The 17,248-nt window shown below is 39.5% G+C and overlaps 1 protein-coding gene across 10 annotated transcripts; it reads left to right on the top strand.

Moving 5' to 3' along the window:
* Nucleotides 1-2,259: 2,259 nt before the first annotated feature.
* Nucleotides 2,260-16,457, top strand: LOC116204089 (DAR GTPase 2, mitochondrial). Of its 10 annotated transcripts, XM_031536158.1 has the most exons (13): nucleotides 2,260-2,584; nucleotides 2,681-2,808; nucleotides 3,037-3,206; nucleotides 3,430-3,518; nucleotides 9,729-9,790; nucleotides 12,094-12,796; nucleotides 13,214-13,318; nucleotides 14,120-14,197; nucleotides 14,481-14,631; nucleotides 14,718-14,788; nucleotides 15,101-15,197; nucleotides 15,322-15,527; nucleotides 15,902-16,457. In XM_031536158.1, the coding sequence occupies exons 6-13, from the start codon at nucleotides 12,620-12,622 to the stop codon at nucleotides 16,160-16,162; spliced, it is 1,146 nt and encodes a 381-aa protein (XP_031392018.1). In that variant the 5' UTR covers nucleotides 2,260-2,584; nucleotides 2,681-2,808; nucleotides 3,037-3,206; nucleotides 3,430-3,518; nucleotides 9,729-9,790; nucleotides 12,094-12,619; the 3' UTR covers nucleotides 16,163-16,457. The 10 variants fall into 10 exon arrangements, 9 of the variants coding, with proteins under 9 accessions (XP_031392018.1, XP_031392017.1, XP_031392023.1 ...); XM_031536157.1 differs by lacking the exon at nucleotides 9,729-9,790; XM_031536163.1 differs by lacking the exon at nucleotides 9,729-9,790 and having other exon boundaries at nucleotides 3,037-3,518; nucleotides 12,094-12,540; nucleotides 12,633-12,796.
* The last annotated feature ends 791 nt before the right edge of the window (nucleotides 16,458-17,248 follow it).

Genomic DNA, 17,248 nt, shown 5'->3' with positions numbered 1-17,248 from the left:
TTGTGGAAATATCGGCCTACAGTTTCACCCGATCTACTAAACTAGTGTTTAATGACTCGACTCTTAAAATGATGAGCCAATACATATAAAAACATTGTCACTTGTTCATCAACATGCATATTTCTTGTATTTTTCAGACCCCCAATTTCTTGAAGCATATGACACAATTTAAAAAATGCATTCCTATCCATTCTTAGTTGTTTAGTACAAGTAACGTCATCCGCATACACAAGCCTCCTAATATGATCCCTCTTCCTATAATATTTTAACTCATATGACCTATTGCTTGGTTTAGGACTATATAGATCAGCTAATTCTAACATTATTCCCATCAAACCCCTTACTATAGTACACATTTGAATACAGAAAGTTAGAGCAACGACTTTCCTCTTCTTTCTCTTACTCTGCAAACTCAACTGATCCATAACTGCAAAGTGTAGTCGTACAAGAAGAGCCTTAGTCGCAACCCATGTATTTTCAAATCAACTATGTAAGATAACACTACAGCATAACCAGCAAACAACTCACATATCCATAATTGAATCAGCAAAGTCATATCACAACTTCTATAAGCAAGCACAATCAGCAACACAGTACGAGTTGAATCAACAAATACATATCCCAGTTCAATCAGCAAACACATATAAACTAAATCAACAAATACATATACTCGGCAGAATTTGATAATTCTAAAAATGTGCAGAAGGAACATAAATCAAAATGGAAGGAACTAGCTGACATTGTCGACAAAATACCTAGGATAAAGCTGTCGACTTGGAGAGGGATCGATTGGAGGTCCTCTCTGTAGAAAAGGGAGTCAGGAACCGGGACAGGGACGGAAACGGCTTGGCTAGCAGAGGCTTCTCCTGCAAAAATGAACATCGAAAATCACAAAGCGAAAATTGATTGAGTTTGAGCATACTAATACGCCAGTGAAATTGAAGCATCGAAGCAATGAGAAGAAGCTCAAACAGACAGAAATGGCAAAACGAAGGATCTATATTTCATTTCAACTCAATATATATATATATATATATATTTGCAGTAACACAATAACCATCGATAAAAAAAGCAGAGAATCCATAGAACACAAAATCCATAACCATGACCATAACCATAACCATAACCCAAACGGAACGTCTTGACTATTAGCTAACGAAACAGAACGCCACCCAACCATCGAAAATCACAAAGCCTTCGCTAGCCTGATTGCTTGGCTAGCAGAGGCTCTCCTGCAAACGAGTCGAATTAAACAAGAAGAAATCAACACTGCAAAAGAAAGTGTAGAAATCACCGAAGATTTGAACTCTACTTTCTTCGGATCAAGGGACGTCCGCCAGCTTTCGTCTCTCCTTCGACTTTCCGACTGGCAGTGGAGTGGCGGAGATCAACATCGCAACCCTTTTCCTCTACGAGACGACCGAATCGACTGCCAAAACGCGTTTCCTGGATGAGAAATTGCCGCCTTTCGCTCTGCTAGGGTTTCGAATGTTCAGACGAAAAGGAGAAATGTCGACCTTTGAAGCTGTTTTATGGGATGGCATGAGATTGTAATTACTTGAAGAAGACGAGGGTATTTTTGTCTTTCCGAGTCCATTTCCGGATCCGGCACAACTAATCTGGACCATGCTGGGGGGCTTACTTAATCCTCATATAAACCGAGTAAGTTAGCCCGGTCGGAATACTTATTCCGCAATCCTGCGAACCAAACGCCAGATTAGCTATTACGTACGGAATAGCTAATCCCTGTCCGACCTAATTCTGTGAACCAAACATGCCCTTAAGGGCTAGAACCCTCTTCATGTTGCCACTGAAGAAGGTAAAATAGAAGCTCTCTTGATTATGGTTCGTAATCCACTTTTCAGGTTTTCGCATGTGAGCAGGATTACTATGGAATGCATTTTGCCACTACTTGCTTTCTCATGGGCGGCTCCCGTAAATGCATTCCTTAATAGTCGACTTTAGGACTGGCAATTCGTAACACGATATGTTGACACGACATGGATACGACACGATATTAAATAGGTTCAGGTTTGTTATTTTTTATATTCGGTGTAAACGGATTCAATCGGTTTAAACACGATTAATAAGCGTGTCTTATAGAGTTAAACCCGTGTAATTCGATTATATACGATTAAATATATTTATTTAGATGTATTTAATCGTGTTGTTATTATCGGATAACCAATTAATTCATTATACTTAAAATTACAAAAATATCCTTACTAACCATTATCGGCTAATTCTGATGCACACAGTTCATTCCTTCCGCCTCTCTCTTCTATCAGTTCTTCTACTTCTTTCTTTCTCGACAACAGTCAGAGACTCAGTCAGAGAGAGAACTCACAGACGACTCAGACGAGACGGAGACGACCTCGAGCCCTCAACCACTCCAGGTGCCACGGCGATCCCACCCCAACGTGACGCCGGCGCCATTGTGATCTTACCCCGACGGTCGTGGCCCTCCCATACCCTCTGAAGGCTGAAGCACATACGACTTCCGACTCCGTCCCTATGGTCTCGCTCATGCTCCGACGCTCCTCCATCCTTCACTGCTCTCCAATCCGAGTCTCTGACGTAATTGGTGAGTTCTCGATTCTCAATTGAAGCCCGATTGAAGACCGATTGCACAGCCCTAGCCATAATTTCGATTTGAGTCTTTCTCTCTCTCTACTCTCAGTCAATTGAAGCCCGATTGAGTTCTCAATTGTCAACTGAGCCCTAACCTGATTGAGTCTCCCTCTACTCTCAATCCATGTTTGATTGCACAGTTGATTGAAGTTCATCCGCCTCCAGCCCTTGTCCATGGTATTTACCCGCGTTTGTACAATTTCATCTTTGTTGCAACATTTGTACTCTACCTTTGTGTAGAAATTGACTATAATTTCCTTTGAGCTTCTGAGATAAATGCGGATGGACTACTTAATCTATAGTATATATATTGTAACCGGAAAAAATCTATAGTTTATATATTTAATTATATGGTTATGACATCTAATATGTATCTAGCAAAATTATGTGACATTCTGTTTGCAGGATTTGATACCTCCTGAATATCTGGATGAACTGTTGCTGTTGCAAGATAAAATAGCTCCATTTTCTACTAAGATTGCTTACATACAATAGAAAAAGGAGCTTAACTTGCCTATGATGAGTTATTTGCAGAGATTTCACCAGAGCCTATAGCAGCAGCATCCCGCAGACAGGTCTTAATACGACAAATCATTTCATAATCTTTCAGCTCTTTGTTCAGGATGTACTTCTTTTATTTAAAATGACTACATAAATTATTTTTCCTTACTGTAAAGGTGGAGATATATGCCCCGTCTATTCTCTGCCTATATTACTTCCTCAAACATTAATTTTGTTCTCCCAAGCTTGCATGAGCTTTGCCAGTAAAACTTTAGTAGCTGATACGGATATAAACAGGTTGTGACCGACTTGTAAAGCTCAACTTGCACCCTGAAAATTGGAAGTATTTAGCCTTCTATGAAGATGGAGGGATGAAATTTTTTGAGGTACAACTATTATCTTTCTCTTACTTTTTTTTTAAATGAGACAGGCTTCTAATTTTAGTGACGCTGACATGCTTTTTCTTTACGAAATAAACTGAAGATGGAAAAAATTGACGAGCGTGTCTCAAGATTATATGCTTATTATCATATTACCAAAGGATCATCATTGCAAGACCACATATACAACAAGATAAACGAGAAGATTGACAAAGTGAACCAATTGAATTAGTGAAATATCCTGGAATGATCTAACCTAAAAATCTAGATTTTTTTTATCATGTCCCCAAAATAGAGCCATTCACCACCCTACTCAATCATAATACAAAAGTCTCCACGCATTCCAAATATCTTTGAGTCAAATTCCCCGTAAAAGTCGCTAAAAAGCATTAAGTATGGAGGCGTCTGGGGTTCCGCGAACGGAACCAATCCGCCACCATTTGTAGCCGTTAGATAAGAGTATTTAATCTGGACCGTCCATGGCATTTACAGGCTGATTCGATCGCTGGTTTTAATTAGTTTTTTTTAAAAAAAAATTTACGAAGCTTCTTCAAGAAGCTTTATGTCGTTTCCTCTTCCAGTCTCTCAACCACACCTCTCTCTCCATTGTAGCCGTCTCTTCTGCTCTAATCTTCTCTTGTACACTTGAAGGAGTTATCGGGCTTTGACATTATGTCATAAGTTAGAAAAGGAGGGTCAGTTTGTTATAAAAGAGAATAGGGGTCGAGAATGGAAACAAATATATGTTTGGGGGTATATTTCAGAATGTCTGACACGGTCAGTTACAAGAGAGCGAGAGAGGCATGAGTCAGTCGATTCCTTGTATAAAAGACACTGATGTAACCAGTTTCAGATCATCCATGAATGAAAAGATGCTTCTCTGATTATTCTCTCTATCATTCTCTGATTTCTTCCTCTTTTTGAGTTATTTCTGCCCTTCTCTCCTACCTCTTGCTTGTTCTTGCCATATTGGGTCTGGTTCATCACAAGTGGTATCAGAGCTTCCTTCCTGGCAACAATGCCAATCGGAACTCGTAATCAGGGGATAAGTAAGCTAACGGCTGCACTGGAGGAACAGGATAAGGCCATGGTGGAGCTCAAGACTCACACTAGTAGCCGAATTGATCAGCTCGCAGAGATGATCGGTGGGCTCACTTTACAACAGAACAAGTTGATGGCTCAACTACAGTCGGGTAACTCTGAACCTCCCTCCCCCTTTTCGACTGGCTTAGAAGTGGGACATTACTCCACTACCACTAGAATTGGCAAGTTAGAGTTTTCCAGATGCTGTGGTGATGGAGTTAAGGAATGGCTATATTGGTGTGAGCAGTTTTTTGAAGTGGATGAAACACCTGATGATGTGAAGTTGAAGCTGGTAGTCATTCATTTAGAAGGAAGAGCCCTGCAATGGCATCGGTCTTATATGAAGTCGCTGGGGGTATAAGGGAAAATTGTGAGTTGGAAGGAGTATGTAACTGATGTAGTTTCCAGGTTTGGTGAATCAGGATACGAAGACCCTATAGCTGACTTGAAAAATTTCAAGCAAGGTGGGTCCGTTCAGGATTATATGACTGAGTTTGATGCCTTATTGAACAAAGTTTCGGTCACCGAGACTGATGCCCTTAGCCATTTTCTGGGTGGGTTAAGAACTGAGATTCAATTACCCATTCGTATGTTCCATCCCACCTCACTGTCTCAGGCCTACTCCCTGGCCAAGCTACAAGAATCCACCTTGCTGCCCTCCATAAACCTGGCTCTTCTGTTCCAAAACTACGCAACATCTTCTTAAGTAACAATCACACTTCTTCCCAAAACACTCCAACAAATACACTCAAAACTAGTCTACTTATCACCTACAAAAACAACCCTGTAACCAACCACAAAAACACAGGTAATGGGTTACTGCCATTACCCACTTTTACTCCCTATAGAAACACAGTACCACCTCATACCCGTACCCACAAAACTCTTACTCAGAAGGAAATGGATGAGAAAAGGGCTAAGAACTTTCGTTTCTGGTGTGATGAGAAGTTTGTACCTGGACATAAATGTTCTAGAAGAGGGGCATTACTGATCGAGGTAGAGGCAGTAGAAGGAGAATAGGAAGGGGAGGTAGAGGAAGAGCAGGAAGATGCATCACCACATATATCTCTGCATGCTCTCTTGGGAACTCGAAGTTTCTAGACCATGAGGGTAGTGGGAACAGTGGGCAAAAAGTTGTTGCACATACTAGTTGACTCAGGAAGCACACATAATTTTTCGAATGAAGAAATGGGGAGAAGGTTGGGCTATCAAACAAAATTGGTGCCTGCTGTGAATGTGGCAATAGCTAATGGGAATGAGTTAAAATGTGAAAGGGTATGTAAAAAGTTCAAATGGAGAATGCAGGGCAATGAGTATGAGGCTTATATGTGTTATTACCCCTAGAGAGTTATGACATAGTATTAGGGGTGCAATGGCTACCCACCTTAGGAGACATTGTGGAATTTCCAAGAGCTGCAAATGAAGTTTGTGGTAGGAGGCAAGGAAAGTATGCTGCAGGGGAGAAATTATAAGGAGATTAAGACTATCGGAGAGGAACAAATTGAGAGACTATTGGGAAAGAGGGACCAACTGGCCATGATTCAGTTGTGTACAATAGAGTTGGCCCGCTCTAGTAAGGTGCAGCTAAGTAGTAGTGACAACCACCAGACCAAAGTTGGAGCCACTGCACAGGGAATTCAAGGACATTTTTAAGGAGCCTAAAGGCTTACCTCCCCAGAGGCTACAAGGCCACATAATTCTACTAAAGGAGGGGGCATAACCAGTAAACATCAGACCCTACAGGTATCCCGCACTACAGAAAGATGTTATTGAAAAAATAACCAGAGAAATGATAGAAGCAGGTATCATACAACCTAGTTATAGCCCTTTATCATCTCTTGTGGTGTTGGTGAAGAAGGGTTATTCGTGGAGGATGTGTGGATTACAGAAGCCTTAACAACCTGACCATTATGGACAAATTCCCTATTCCTCTGGTGGAAGAGCTATTAGATGAGTTGCAAGGGTCCTCAATTTTTTTGAAGATTGCCCTGAGGTCAGGCTATTACCAGATTAGAATGTATGAGGGAGATGTACATAAGACAACTTTCAGAACTCACGAGGGGCATTATGAGTTTTCGTTATGCCCTTTGGGCTCACTAATGCACCCTCGACATTTCAAGGTCTGATGAATGAGGTGTTCAGACCATATCTCAGGAAATTTGTATTGGTTTTCTTTGATGATATTCTGGTGTTCAGTCAAGACTGGAAGGGGCATATGGAGCATCTGAAGAGGGTTTTTGTTCTGCTTAGAGAACATTCCCTATTTGCAAAGCAATCTAAGTGCAGTTTTGGATCCCTATTTGCAAAGCGATCTAAGTGCAGTTTTGGAGAGGATAAGGTAGAGTACTTGAAGCATTATGTGTCGGCTGCAGGGGTGTCAACAGATCCTAGGAAGTTGAGGATAGTACAAGAATGGCCCTTACCCACTACTGTGAAATAGTTAAGGGGATTCTTGGGTCTCACAGGATATTATAGAAGGTTTGTGAAGAACTATGGAAGTATAAGTAAATATCTCACTGATCTCCTCAAGAAGGACTCTTTTAAATGGAATGAAGCAGCTCAGGAAGCTTTTGAGAAACTCAAGAAGGCCATGACCTCCACACCTGTACTAACAGATGCTTCTGGGGTGGGGATTGGGGCTGTGTTACAACAAGGAGGGCATCCCATAGCATATATCAGTAAAGTGCTAGCCCCTAAACATCAAGCACTCTCAGTGTATGAAAGGGAATTTTGCCATACTTTATGCAGTTAAGAAGTAGAGCCATTACATGAGTAGGAGACATTTCATCATAAAAACGGATCACCAAAGCTTAAAGTATCTACTAGAGCAAAGACTCAACACCCCTCTTCAACATACATGGCTGGCTAAGCTATTGGGATATGACTATGAGATAAGCTAGAAGAAGGGTAAGGAGAATGTGGTGGCTGATGCACTCTCACGCATATCAGGACATGAACATTTTTCTATGGCTCTTTCTGTAGTGTCTCCAAGCTTCTTCGACAGGATTCAAACAAGTTGAAGTTCAGATCACAAGACACAACAGCTCATAGCAGCTCTAAGGGAGGAACCAGATTCTCACCCAAAGTTCACATGGCAGGATGGACAACTAAGGAGAAAGGGGAGGCTTGTAGTGGGAAATGGCACTTCTTTACAACAGGACATGATTGCAGCCTACTACTCGAGTCCAATAGGTGGGCATTCTGGAGCTCAAGCCACTACGAGGAGGATTACAAGTCTGTTGTATTGGAAGGGGCTATGGAGACAAGTCAGGCAATTTGTGAGAGAATGTCAGGTATGTCAACAAAACAAGACAAAACACCTAGCTTACCTTGGTCTTCTCCAACCCTTTCCTATGCCCATGTTAGTTTTTACTGGTAGTACCATGGACTTAATGGAAGGCCTCCCTAAATCTATGGGAAGGGAAGTGGTGTTTGTGGTCATTGATAGGTGCACCAAATAGGCCCACTTTATAACACTTCCTCACCCTTATACAACTTCAATGGTTGCTCAAGTTTTCCTGAACAACGTTTTTAAACTACATGGGATGCCTGATACGATTGTGAGTGGTAGGGATCCTTTGTTCCAGATTAGATTTTGGCAAGATTTGTTCATGTTGCAAGGAGTAGAACTACATGCATCTTTTGCATACCACCCTCAAACTTATGGGCAATCTGAGGTAGTGAACAAGTGCCTAGAGACTTATCTGAGGTGTATGACAGGAGACAAACTATTTATGTGGGGGGAAGTGGATATCTTTAGCCGAGTGGTGGTATAACACTACTTACCACAGTTCTACACAGTGTTATCAGAATCGGACCGAATGATGAACCGGAAGGGGTATGGGTTTATGAATTCAACAGGGGGTTCGATAGGTCGAACCGCACGTTTAATTAAAATAAAATAAGTATTCATATTATTTAAAAAAATTATGATAATTATGATAGAAGTATGATGATTTCAATGAAATATAAGAATAGTGTAAGAAAATGTCTATATTTAATATTTCTTACTCTAATATAAATGTTGGATTTTAATAAGTACATTAAAATGGAGTTAAAAAGAACAAGAAGTTAGTGATGGCTTGGTTGGTAGCATGCTAGTATGGGAAGTAAAAGGTCGTGAGTTCAAATCCTAGACATGGTGCTGGTTCCCGATCCGATCCAGTTCTGATAACAATGGTTCTACAGGAAGGACACCATTCGAAGCTTTATATGGATTCTTGTCTCCACTACACATGCCTTATTTGCCTAATGACTCAGCAGTTGCTGCAGTAGATTCATATATGACAGATAGGGAAGGTATGATTCGAATCCTTAAGCACCACTTGAAGAGGGCTCAGGACAGAATAAAGGCACACGCAGACAAAAAAAGATCTGAAAGAGAAAACTCGATGGGAGATTGGATCTATTTGAAATTACAACCCTACAGGCAAGGGACAGTGGTTAACAAGTCCTCAGAAAAGCTCTCTCCCAGGTTCTTTGGTCCTTATGAAATTGTGGACAAGATTGGGAAGATAGTATATAAGCTCAGATTACCACCTACAGCTCAAATTCATCCAGTCTTTCATGTTTCTCAGCTCAAGAAGGCTATTGGAACAGCCAACTGCTCGACTGAGCTACCAATGGCCGACAACAGCTCAGGAGATCAGCCTAAACAACCTGCAGCAGTACTAGAGCACAAGATGGTTAAGAGGGGCAACAAAGCTGCAGCTCAAGTATTGGTGCATTGGGTCAACACATCCCCAACTGAGGCGACATGGGAATATGCAGATGAATTGAGGTGGCGTTTCCCTTAGTTTGACCTTGAGGGCAAGGGTCTTGGAAGGGGGAGGGAATGTCATAAGTTAGAAAAGGAGGGTCAGTTTGTCATAAAAGAGAATAGGGGGCGAGAATGGAAACAAATATATATTAGGGGTATATTTTAGAATGCCTGACACGGTTAGTTACAAGAGAGCGGGAGAGGCATTAGTCAATATATTCCTTGTATAAAGGACACTGATGTAACCAATTTTAGATCATCCATGAATGAAAAGATTCTTCTCTGATTATTCTCTCTATCATTCTTTGATCTCTTCCTCTTTCTGAGTTATTTCTGCCCTTCTCTCCTACCTCTTGCTTGTTCTTGCCATGTAGGTCTGGTTCATCACACATTACTGGGTGGGATTTCCTTCTGCTTGGATTTGCATCATCTGAAGGTGCGATCTTTCCCTAGGTAGTTTGATTCAAATCTAGGGTTTATGAATTCTCGAAACTTTGCTTCCTTCCCCCGTGCATGTTATAGTTGCAGGAGCTGCATTCAACTAGAGGAGGAGTCCTTAAACTAGTACAGATTGGTCTTTTACTAGCAATTGCCACAATTTTCGACGTCTCTTATTCACCCAAAAAAGATCTCCTATCCGCTTTCTCCTCTCAGTTTGAACAGAGCTCCTTCACCGTTTCCATATTCGCCCATCTCCACCTCCAGCACCACTCTACTCTCTGTTCGCCATCAACACACAGGTTCTATATCCATTCTTTGCTGCCTACATGATTTCTTCGCATCAAGTTTCATCTCCTTCTCCATCTCCGCCATCCCTTTGCTCTTCCTTCTTCTCATTAACATGCCAATGCCGCATGTTCCAACTCTATCTCACTCTCGTAGCTTTCATCTCCTCTATGGCTTCACCTTCCCCTCAGGTTCGATTGACATCAAAATTGCCTCCATTAATATGTATTGTACCTCTGCTGCAGGTATTTTTAGTGAATTTGTGCATTTTTATCAAACATCAATTAGGTTTTGTGCCTCCTTTCCTACATAGGTTGAGATTTCAATTTTTGACTATGTTAGCATTTGGTTATGTTCTGCTGAAAGTTTAGATTGGAAGCCAAACTGTTCGATGAAATGCCTGGATGATTTTATCTAATTTTACATTTATACTTTGAAGCCTCGACTTGGATTTGAACCTTGGACTAATTTTGAAACTGAAGTTACTACGATCGATGTGGGAAAACACCACTTGAAGGGAAAAACTGATCTTCATTTAATAGTAGAAGCAACTTTTCCCATGCATAAAGAGATTTAAGAAATTCATGATCTCTAAGGGAAGATCACCGAAATCTTAGTAAAAAATGTACATTTACTTGGATGATTTTTTTTTTGAAGATGTTAAACCATTCATGCATAATGCATCCACCAAGGAAAAAATTGGGCAAACTGTAAAACTACACACCTTGAAGCTGTTGATCTTTAGTCTCACATGGCAGTAGGCTCACAGTCCCATGCTTCAACTTCCCTTTCTCTAAGAGAAACCTCAATTGTGAAAGAATTAGTGATAATCCTTAATTTATTGTAGAAACATGAAAGAACTGTGAATGATTCATGTACCTGCAGCACCAACCTTGCCAACTTTATGCAAAGAGTTGGCAAGAGCTAATTTTCCAACATTCGGAACCCCAACCAACATCATTGTTATTGGAGAACTAGAGTAGTTTATCTTCTTCAATTGTCTCATATGGGCTTGCAAGAGATTAAGGAACTGTACCGTGCGGAATCGATTAACTTAATGATATGAGAAATTATATTGAAAATAAGAAATTGCTGATATAAAATCCACATGCACCGAGAAATTAAAGAGTCTCAAATCTTAATGATCAAGAAAATTCCTCCTAATATACTCAAAAGGGGTCAGGAGTTAAATACTTATAAAGAGCAATTAAAGTAAGAATTATTTTACGCATTTATATTAATTGAAAATAAACAAAGGTTAGTAGAAAACGAAAGGAAAATTTTTTCATTTATATGTTAATAAAATTCCATTTTTCTCAATTTTATATTTTGTCACCTGGGTCATCAAAAGTTCGTAATTTTTACGTATGAGTAGCATTGTTATCAAAATCGGAGCGGACTAGCCGGTTTGACCAGTCGGATCGAGAACCGGCATCATGTCCGGTCCGGTTCGCCTGAAAACCCAAAATGCACATTTGAACCGTCGGACCCATTGAACCGGTTGATTTTGAGCAAAATTCCATTGAACCGGTCAGTTCTATGGGTTTTATGGGTTTACTATTTATTGTAAAAATTGTTTGGTTGTGTAAAGATTTGAACTCATGACCTCTTACTTCTCATACTAGTATACTACTAACCAAACAACCACTACTTTCTTATTCTTTTAACTCTACTTTTAAGTACTTATTAAAATTCAATATTTATTTTGCAGCAAGAAATATTAGATATATTTATATTTTCTTACACTATTCTCATATATGTTTGAAATCATCATACTTCTATCTTAATTATCATAATTTTTTTAATAATATGAATATTTATTTTGTTTTAATTAAACATGCGGTCCGACCCATCGAACCCCCGATTGAACCCATAAATCCATGAACCTATACCCCTTCCAGTTCATCATTCGGTCCGATTTTGATAACACCGATGAGTAGTTTTATTATTACTTTTCTATATTGGTTATTATACAAAACTAAACAATTCGAATAAAAATTTTTCAATCCGCAGAATCGTGGAACCACACCAGTAATTAATAATTTTCTAGAAGGTAAACGGCGTGCTCGCCCAGTGACCGGCGCGGCTTGCTGTCCGACTTCATGGCTTCGTGCTTCTGCTAGTGCTCCCTCCCACTTCACCCCCGATCGTCGACCAGCTGCTGTAGAGTTCCTTCCTCCTCCACCGGGACCCAGCTACTGCTCCTGGCCCACCGCCCCTACCAGCTGCTGTTCCAGCCTCCTGTCCTGCTCTAACCCGACCAGCTACAGCTGCTGCTCTGCCTCCCCCTCCACCTCGACCGCCTGCTGCTGCTGCTCCAGCTCTAAAGAGAATCGAGAAAATTGAAATAGCACTTCATCTTCCCGTACTCGCTGGGAAACGAACTCAACGTAGCAGGAGCAGTGTCAACGTGTTCCACTCGGGGCGGGCAGCAAAATTGTATAAGCAAAAATATCGAACGTAAAGGCTCAGACTTTTTTTATATATTGACGGCGATTCTTCTTCGGTCCTAACTGCTTCTGGAATTCCTAAGTTGGGAATGGGAATGGCAGCGGTGACGGCAATTTTGGCTGGGAAGGTAGGAGGCGCTGTGCAACAAGCATCAAGGAATCGGGCGGCAGGATGGTGGTACGACCCTCACATGGCCGCGGCCTCACGCGCTATAGCTGAACGCACCCCGCTGGTCGATCTCATCCTCGAAGTCAGAGATGCTCGGGTCGGGTATCATGTTCTCTTTCTGTATACCTTTCTGAGTACTACTGCGTCGAGACTCTGTTGTGTTCGTAAGGGTACCACATTGCACCAATCTTACCGTCCGTTGTAGTGCTAGTTAGGTATTGGGTTTATGTGATTATTAATCTTACTGCGGCGTTCAGGTGTTTGATGAAATGGCTCGGTGATAAAATTGCTCATCTTTGTGCTTCAGTCAGTTCTCTTTGTCATCTATGTGATGGTTATATGCCATTTGGGCTCCCCTATATGTTGTCCTTATCTTATACGATGAATGAATTTACCATCCGTGCAGTTAGTAGAAGGAGGAATACTGAGAAACATTTGAAGCAGTTTCTGAAGCAATTCCGTAAAGAAGAAAAAGAACGCTGAGAAAGACTCACTCCTTTCATTCTCTTTTCAGATTCCATTGTCGTCTCAGTTTGATCAACTAAAGGACCAACCACCTTCATCTAAGCGAGTTATTGTGTTGAACAAGATGGACCTTGCAAATGGGGCAGAGGTCAAGGTACTTCTAGTCAAAAATAATTTTTTCTTTATATTTTAGTGTGTTAAAAAATTACAAATATGAGAGAGAAATAGGAAAAGTTTATGTGTTTCATTCTGATGTGGTACTCGGGTGCCAAATGACCTTTGGAAGACTCGCTTGATGCTTTTTTCTTTGGATGATCCATTACATAATGCCAACGTTTAGCATCCATTTGGCATTATATAATGAAATATGACTTAGGCTTTCAGCTTGTGTTAATTTTGTGGTCTACTTTTGCTATAACGTAAATGTACAATTCAAACCATCTGCTTCTGACTCTGAGTTCTTGTCGTTGCATCACATGCACACCTATGCTATTGAAGGTTTCAGATTGTGTGATCACTTTGTTTTATTTTTGTTAAGAAGGTATGAAGCAGACATTGATTATGTCAACAGCAGTGGAAATAATCCAGTTTTACATGGCAATTTTACTCTACATTGAACCCATTCTTTCCTAACAAACAGGATACCAAAGCTAAATTTTCTCTTTCCGACTTTTGTAAAGATTAGGAGGCTATTATCTATCAGATAATGCGCGCTGACACTGATATGTTATGAATGTATTAGCTTTTTGCCTTGTAATGGTTTTAATCATGCACCATCGAGATTCACATGCTAGAGAAGTCTCTAGCGTATATGTTTGGTCATCACGGTAAATTTTTGATTTACTGGCAGTATCATTTTCATATCTGCAGTTCATCATTGAGCATGTTACCCTTACTTTTATTCTTGTCAGGTTCTCCGAGAAAGCGTAACTCTTGAATTTGTGTTAATTTATAGGAATGGATGAGTTATATGGAGCATCAAAAGCAAATATGCTATGGAGTCAATTCCCATAACAGGGATAACATTAAGAAGGTAATCATTGCTTGCTTTCTGTACTTGAGAAACCCAAACAGCCTTCTTTGGATTGAAATTGGTATTCTCAGTCCTCCACTACAAGAATATAATACACAACTCAGCATGTTTAGATCTGATCCATATCCTTGACCCTTCAAACTTTTGACTTTTGAGTATATTAGGAGGAATTTTCTTGATCATTAAGATTTGAGACTCAGTGCATGTGGATCCTATATCAGCAATTTCTTTTTTTCAATATAATTTCTCATATAATTAAGTTAATTGATTCTGCATGTTGCAGTTCCTTAATTTCTTGCAAGCCCATATGAGACAATTGAAGAAGATAGACTACTCTAGTTCTACAATAACAATGATGTTGGTTGGGGTTCCGAATGTTGGAAAATCAGCTCTTGCCAACTCTTTGCATAAAGTTGGCAGGGTTGGTGCTGCAGGTACATGAATCATTCACAATTCTTTCATGTTTCTCCAACAGATTAAGGATTATCACTAATTCTTTGACAATTGGAGTTTCTCTTAGAGAAAGGGAAGTTGAAGCATGCGACTGTGAGCCCACTGCCTTGTGAGACTAAAGATATCAGCAGCTTCAAGGTGTGCAGTTTTACAGTTTGTCCAGTTTTTTCCTTGGCGGATGCATTATGCATGAATGGTTTAACATCTTCAAAAAAAAAAAAAAATCATTCAAGTAAATGTACATTATTTACTAAGAAGATTTCAGTGATCTTTTTAATATGTCCCTTTCTTCATTGCCTTAAAGATCATGAATTTCTTAAATCTCTTTATGCATGGGAAAAGTTGCTTCTGCTATTGAATGAAGATCAGTTTTTTCCCTTCAAGTGGTGTTTTCCCACATCGTTTGGGGTCTGATGAGAAAACTATACCATCTTTGCTATTAAGTTGTAGATCGCCAGCAATCCAAATGTATACGTATTGGATACTCCTGGAATATTGCCTCCCGTGATCAATGAAACTGAGATATGCTCAAAGCTAGCTTTAACAGGTAAATGTATAATACTAATATATTTCTGTTTTTCAACCCCACGATCATCAGCTTTGCTGACAATTCCATATGGTATAGCTGAGGCGACTAAGGCTCCATTCTGATCATCTGAGATTGGATGCAGGAACCATCAGAGATTCTTTAGTTGGTGAAAAAGAACTTGCTATGTACTTTCTATCGATGCTCAATTCCAGTGAAGAGTACAAGAAATGGGCTGAGTTGTCAAGCGCTCAAACAGGGAGAATGTTAGCAGATTGTGAAGCAGCATGTGCAAGTAGCTCAGACCTTGACATGAAAGGGAAAAGACGGTACCCATCAGATCACACACAGGTCCAACACCCTTCCCTTCATAACCTTCGTATGTTCTTGCTTATGTTTCAGACAGAGAACCAATTGTAATATGCTATGCTATGGGCTTTAATGGGTTCAAAAGTGGTTCAAAGCAGATACAGGTGTTTCAGACAGCAGATTGGTATGGCCAGTCTGAACAGGAACTGCGTTCGATGGGTCAAAATTGTAGCTTCAATTTATTGGAAGGGGCTATGTCTCGGTCAGACTAGTCCAACCAATATGGCTTTTAAAGTATCGTTAAGAGTCCAGATCCGGAATATATCTTCATTTAATTAAAAATGTGCGTTATAATTTTCAGACAAGTCTGATTCTTTCATCTGATGTTAAACTGTTCATTTTCTTTTTGTGGGCAGGATTTCATAGTAGATGATGTCCGCCGCACTCTTTATGAGGAAGCCTCATCATTTCAAAGAAAACTGGCTAAAAGTAAGGATTGTATGAGACTAATCGAGTTGCAACTGGAAGCCTTACCTGAAGCTTTTCGGGTTCCGCTAGAATTCGGTGATGACTCTTTTGTCAAGGTCTCGAAAAAATTACTGAATCTGTATCGTACTGGGAGGTTGGGACATTACACTTTGGACTCAGTTCCAAATCATAGTCATTTGATTTTGTAGTGTAATCAATAACCCGAGCCCTTGGCAAGATGCATCACAGAATTGAAGCTTCACCATTTTGAGCTGCCTAACCCGGCCTATTGGGGAATAGAGAAGTGTCAGAATTGCAATTTCAGGCAGAAAAATAACGAAATGCAAGAATTGCAGTTTTCCTCCGTTAGGCTGGCATTGGTCCAACCAAAAGCTTGGTGCACTGGGATTGGCTTGTGTAAATACTCCTTTTAAAGAGGCTCAATAGGGAAGTTTATCTCTTTATCATATATAATAATACAAAAATTAACGTGAGTTAAGTTCATGTTGGATGGGTTTTATCTCTTAGTAAATTGATCTAGATCGACTAAATTAATCAGGAATCTATTGAGTTTTCGGATATTAGGAAACACACCGAAAATATAATAATAAGAAAACAATAAATTACTCTAGAAAAAAACAGGTCCAGTACAGTAGTTAAAGCTTTTGCCTTCGCCTTCATCTGATGATAAAAAGGTTTCACATTTAATTTTTCCGATAGAACTATTCATACCTTTTTAGTGGAAAATGAAATTTCAATTTTTATTTTTTCAAAATTCTTAACATAATATAGATTAGGGGGACATTATTTCTCGACTTTTTGTTTTCTTAGAAAATGATTTTTTTTTTGTTATTTAAAAACATAGATATAGACTTACGGGACTAGTCATTTTTTTTTTCATTTTTTTGGATTGAAATTATAAATATTTTATGAGAAGAATTAGATAAAATAAATCATGTAATATCATAGTTGTTTTTCAAAAAACTAAATTAGATTATTTCTCATAGATTTGGTGTGTTATATATTTGCTTTTTAAAAAGCAAATCAAATTTTCTTTTTTATAAATATAGATTTCGATGTGTTATGTATATTATATTATATATGATATATTATAAATAGCGGAGATATCACAAATAAAATGTGATTGATTTGACTCTAATAAATATTATTACATCTAGAGTTTTTAATTTTTTCGCACGCAAGAGAGTTTATTTTAGTACGTCTTCAATTAGACTCCTGAATATCAATTCTTTAACCTTTTCCTTTTTCTCACTTATAAACTTTGGCAGAATTTT

Source organism: Punica granatum, chromosome 4 (assembly GCF_007655135.1).
Source record: "Punica granatum isolate Tunisia-2019 chromosome 4, ASM765513v2, whole genome shotgun sequence".
Lineage (NCBI taxonomy): Eukaryota > Viridiplantae > Streptophyta > Magnoliopsida > Myrtales > Lythraceae > Punica > Punica granatum.
The sequence above is the reverse complement of the archived record's forward strand: the minus strand, read 5'-3'. Positions and strand labels throughout refer to the sequence as shown.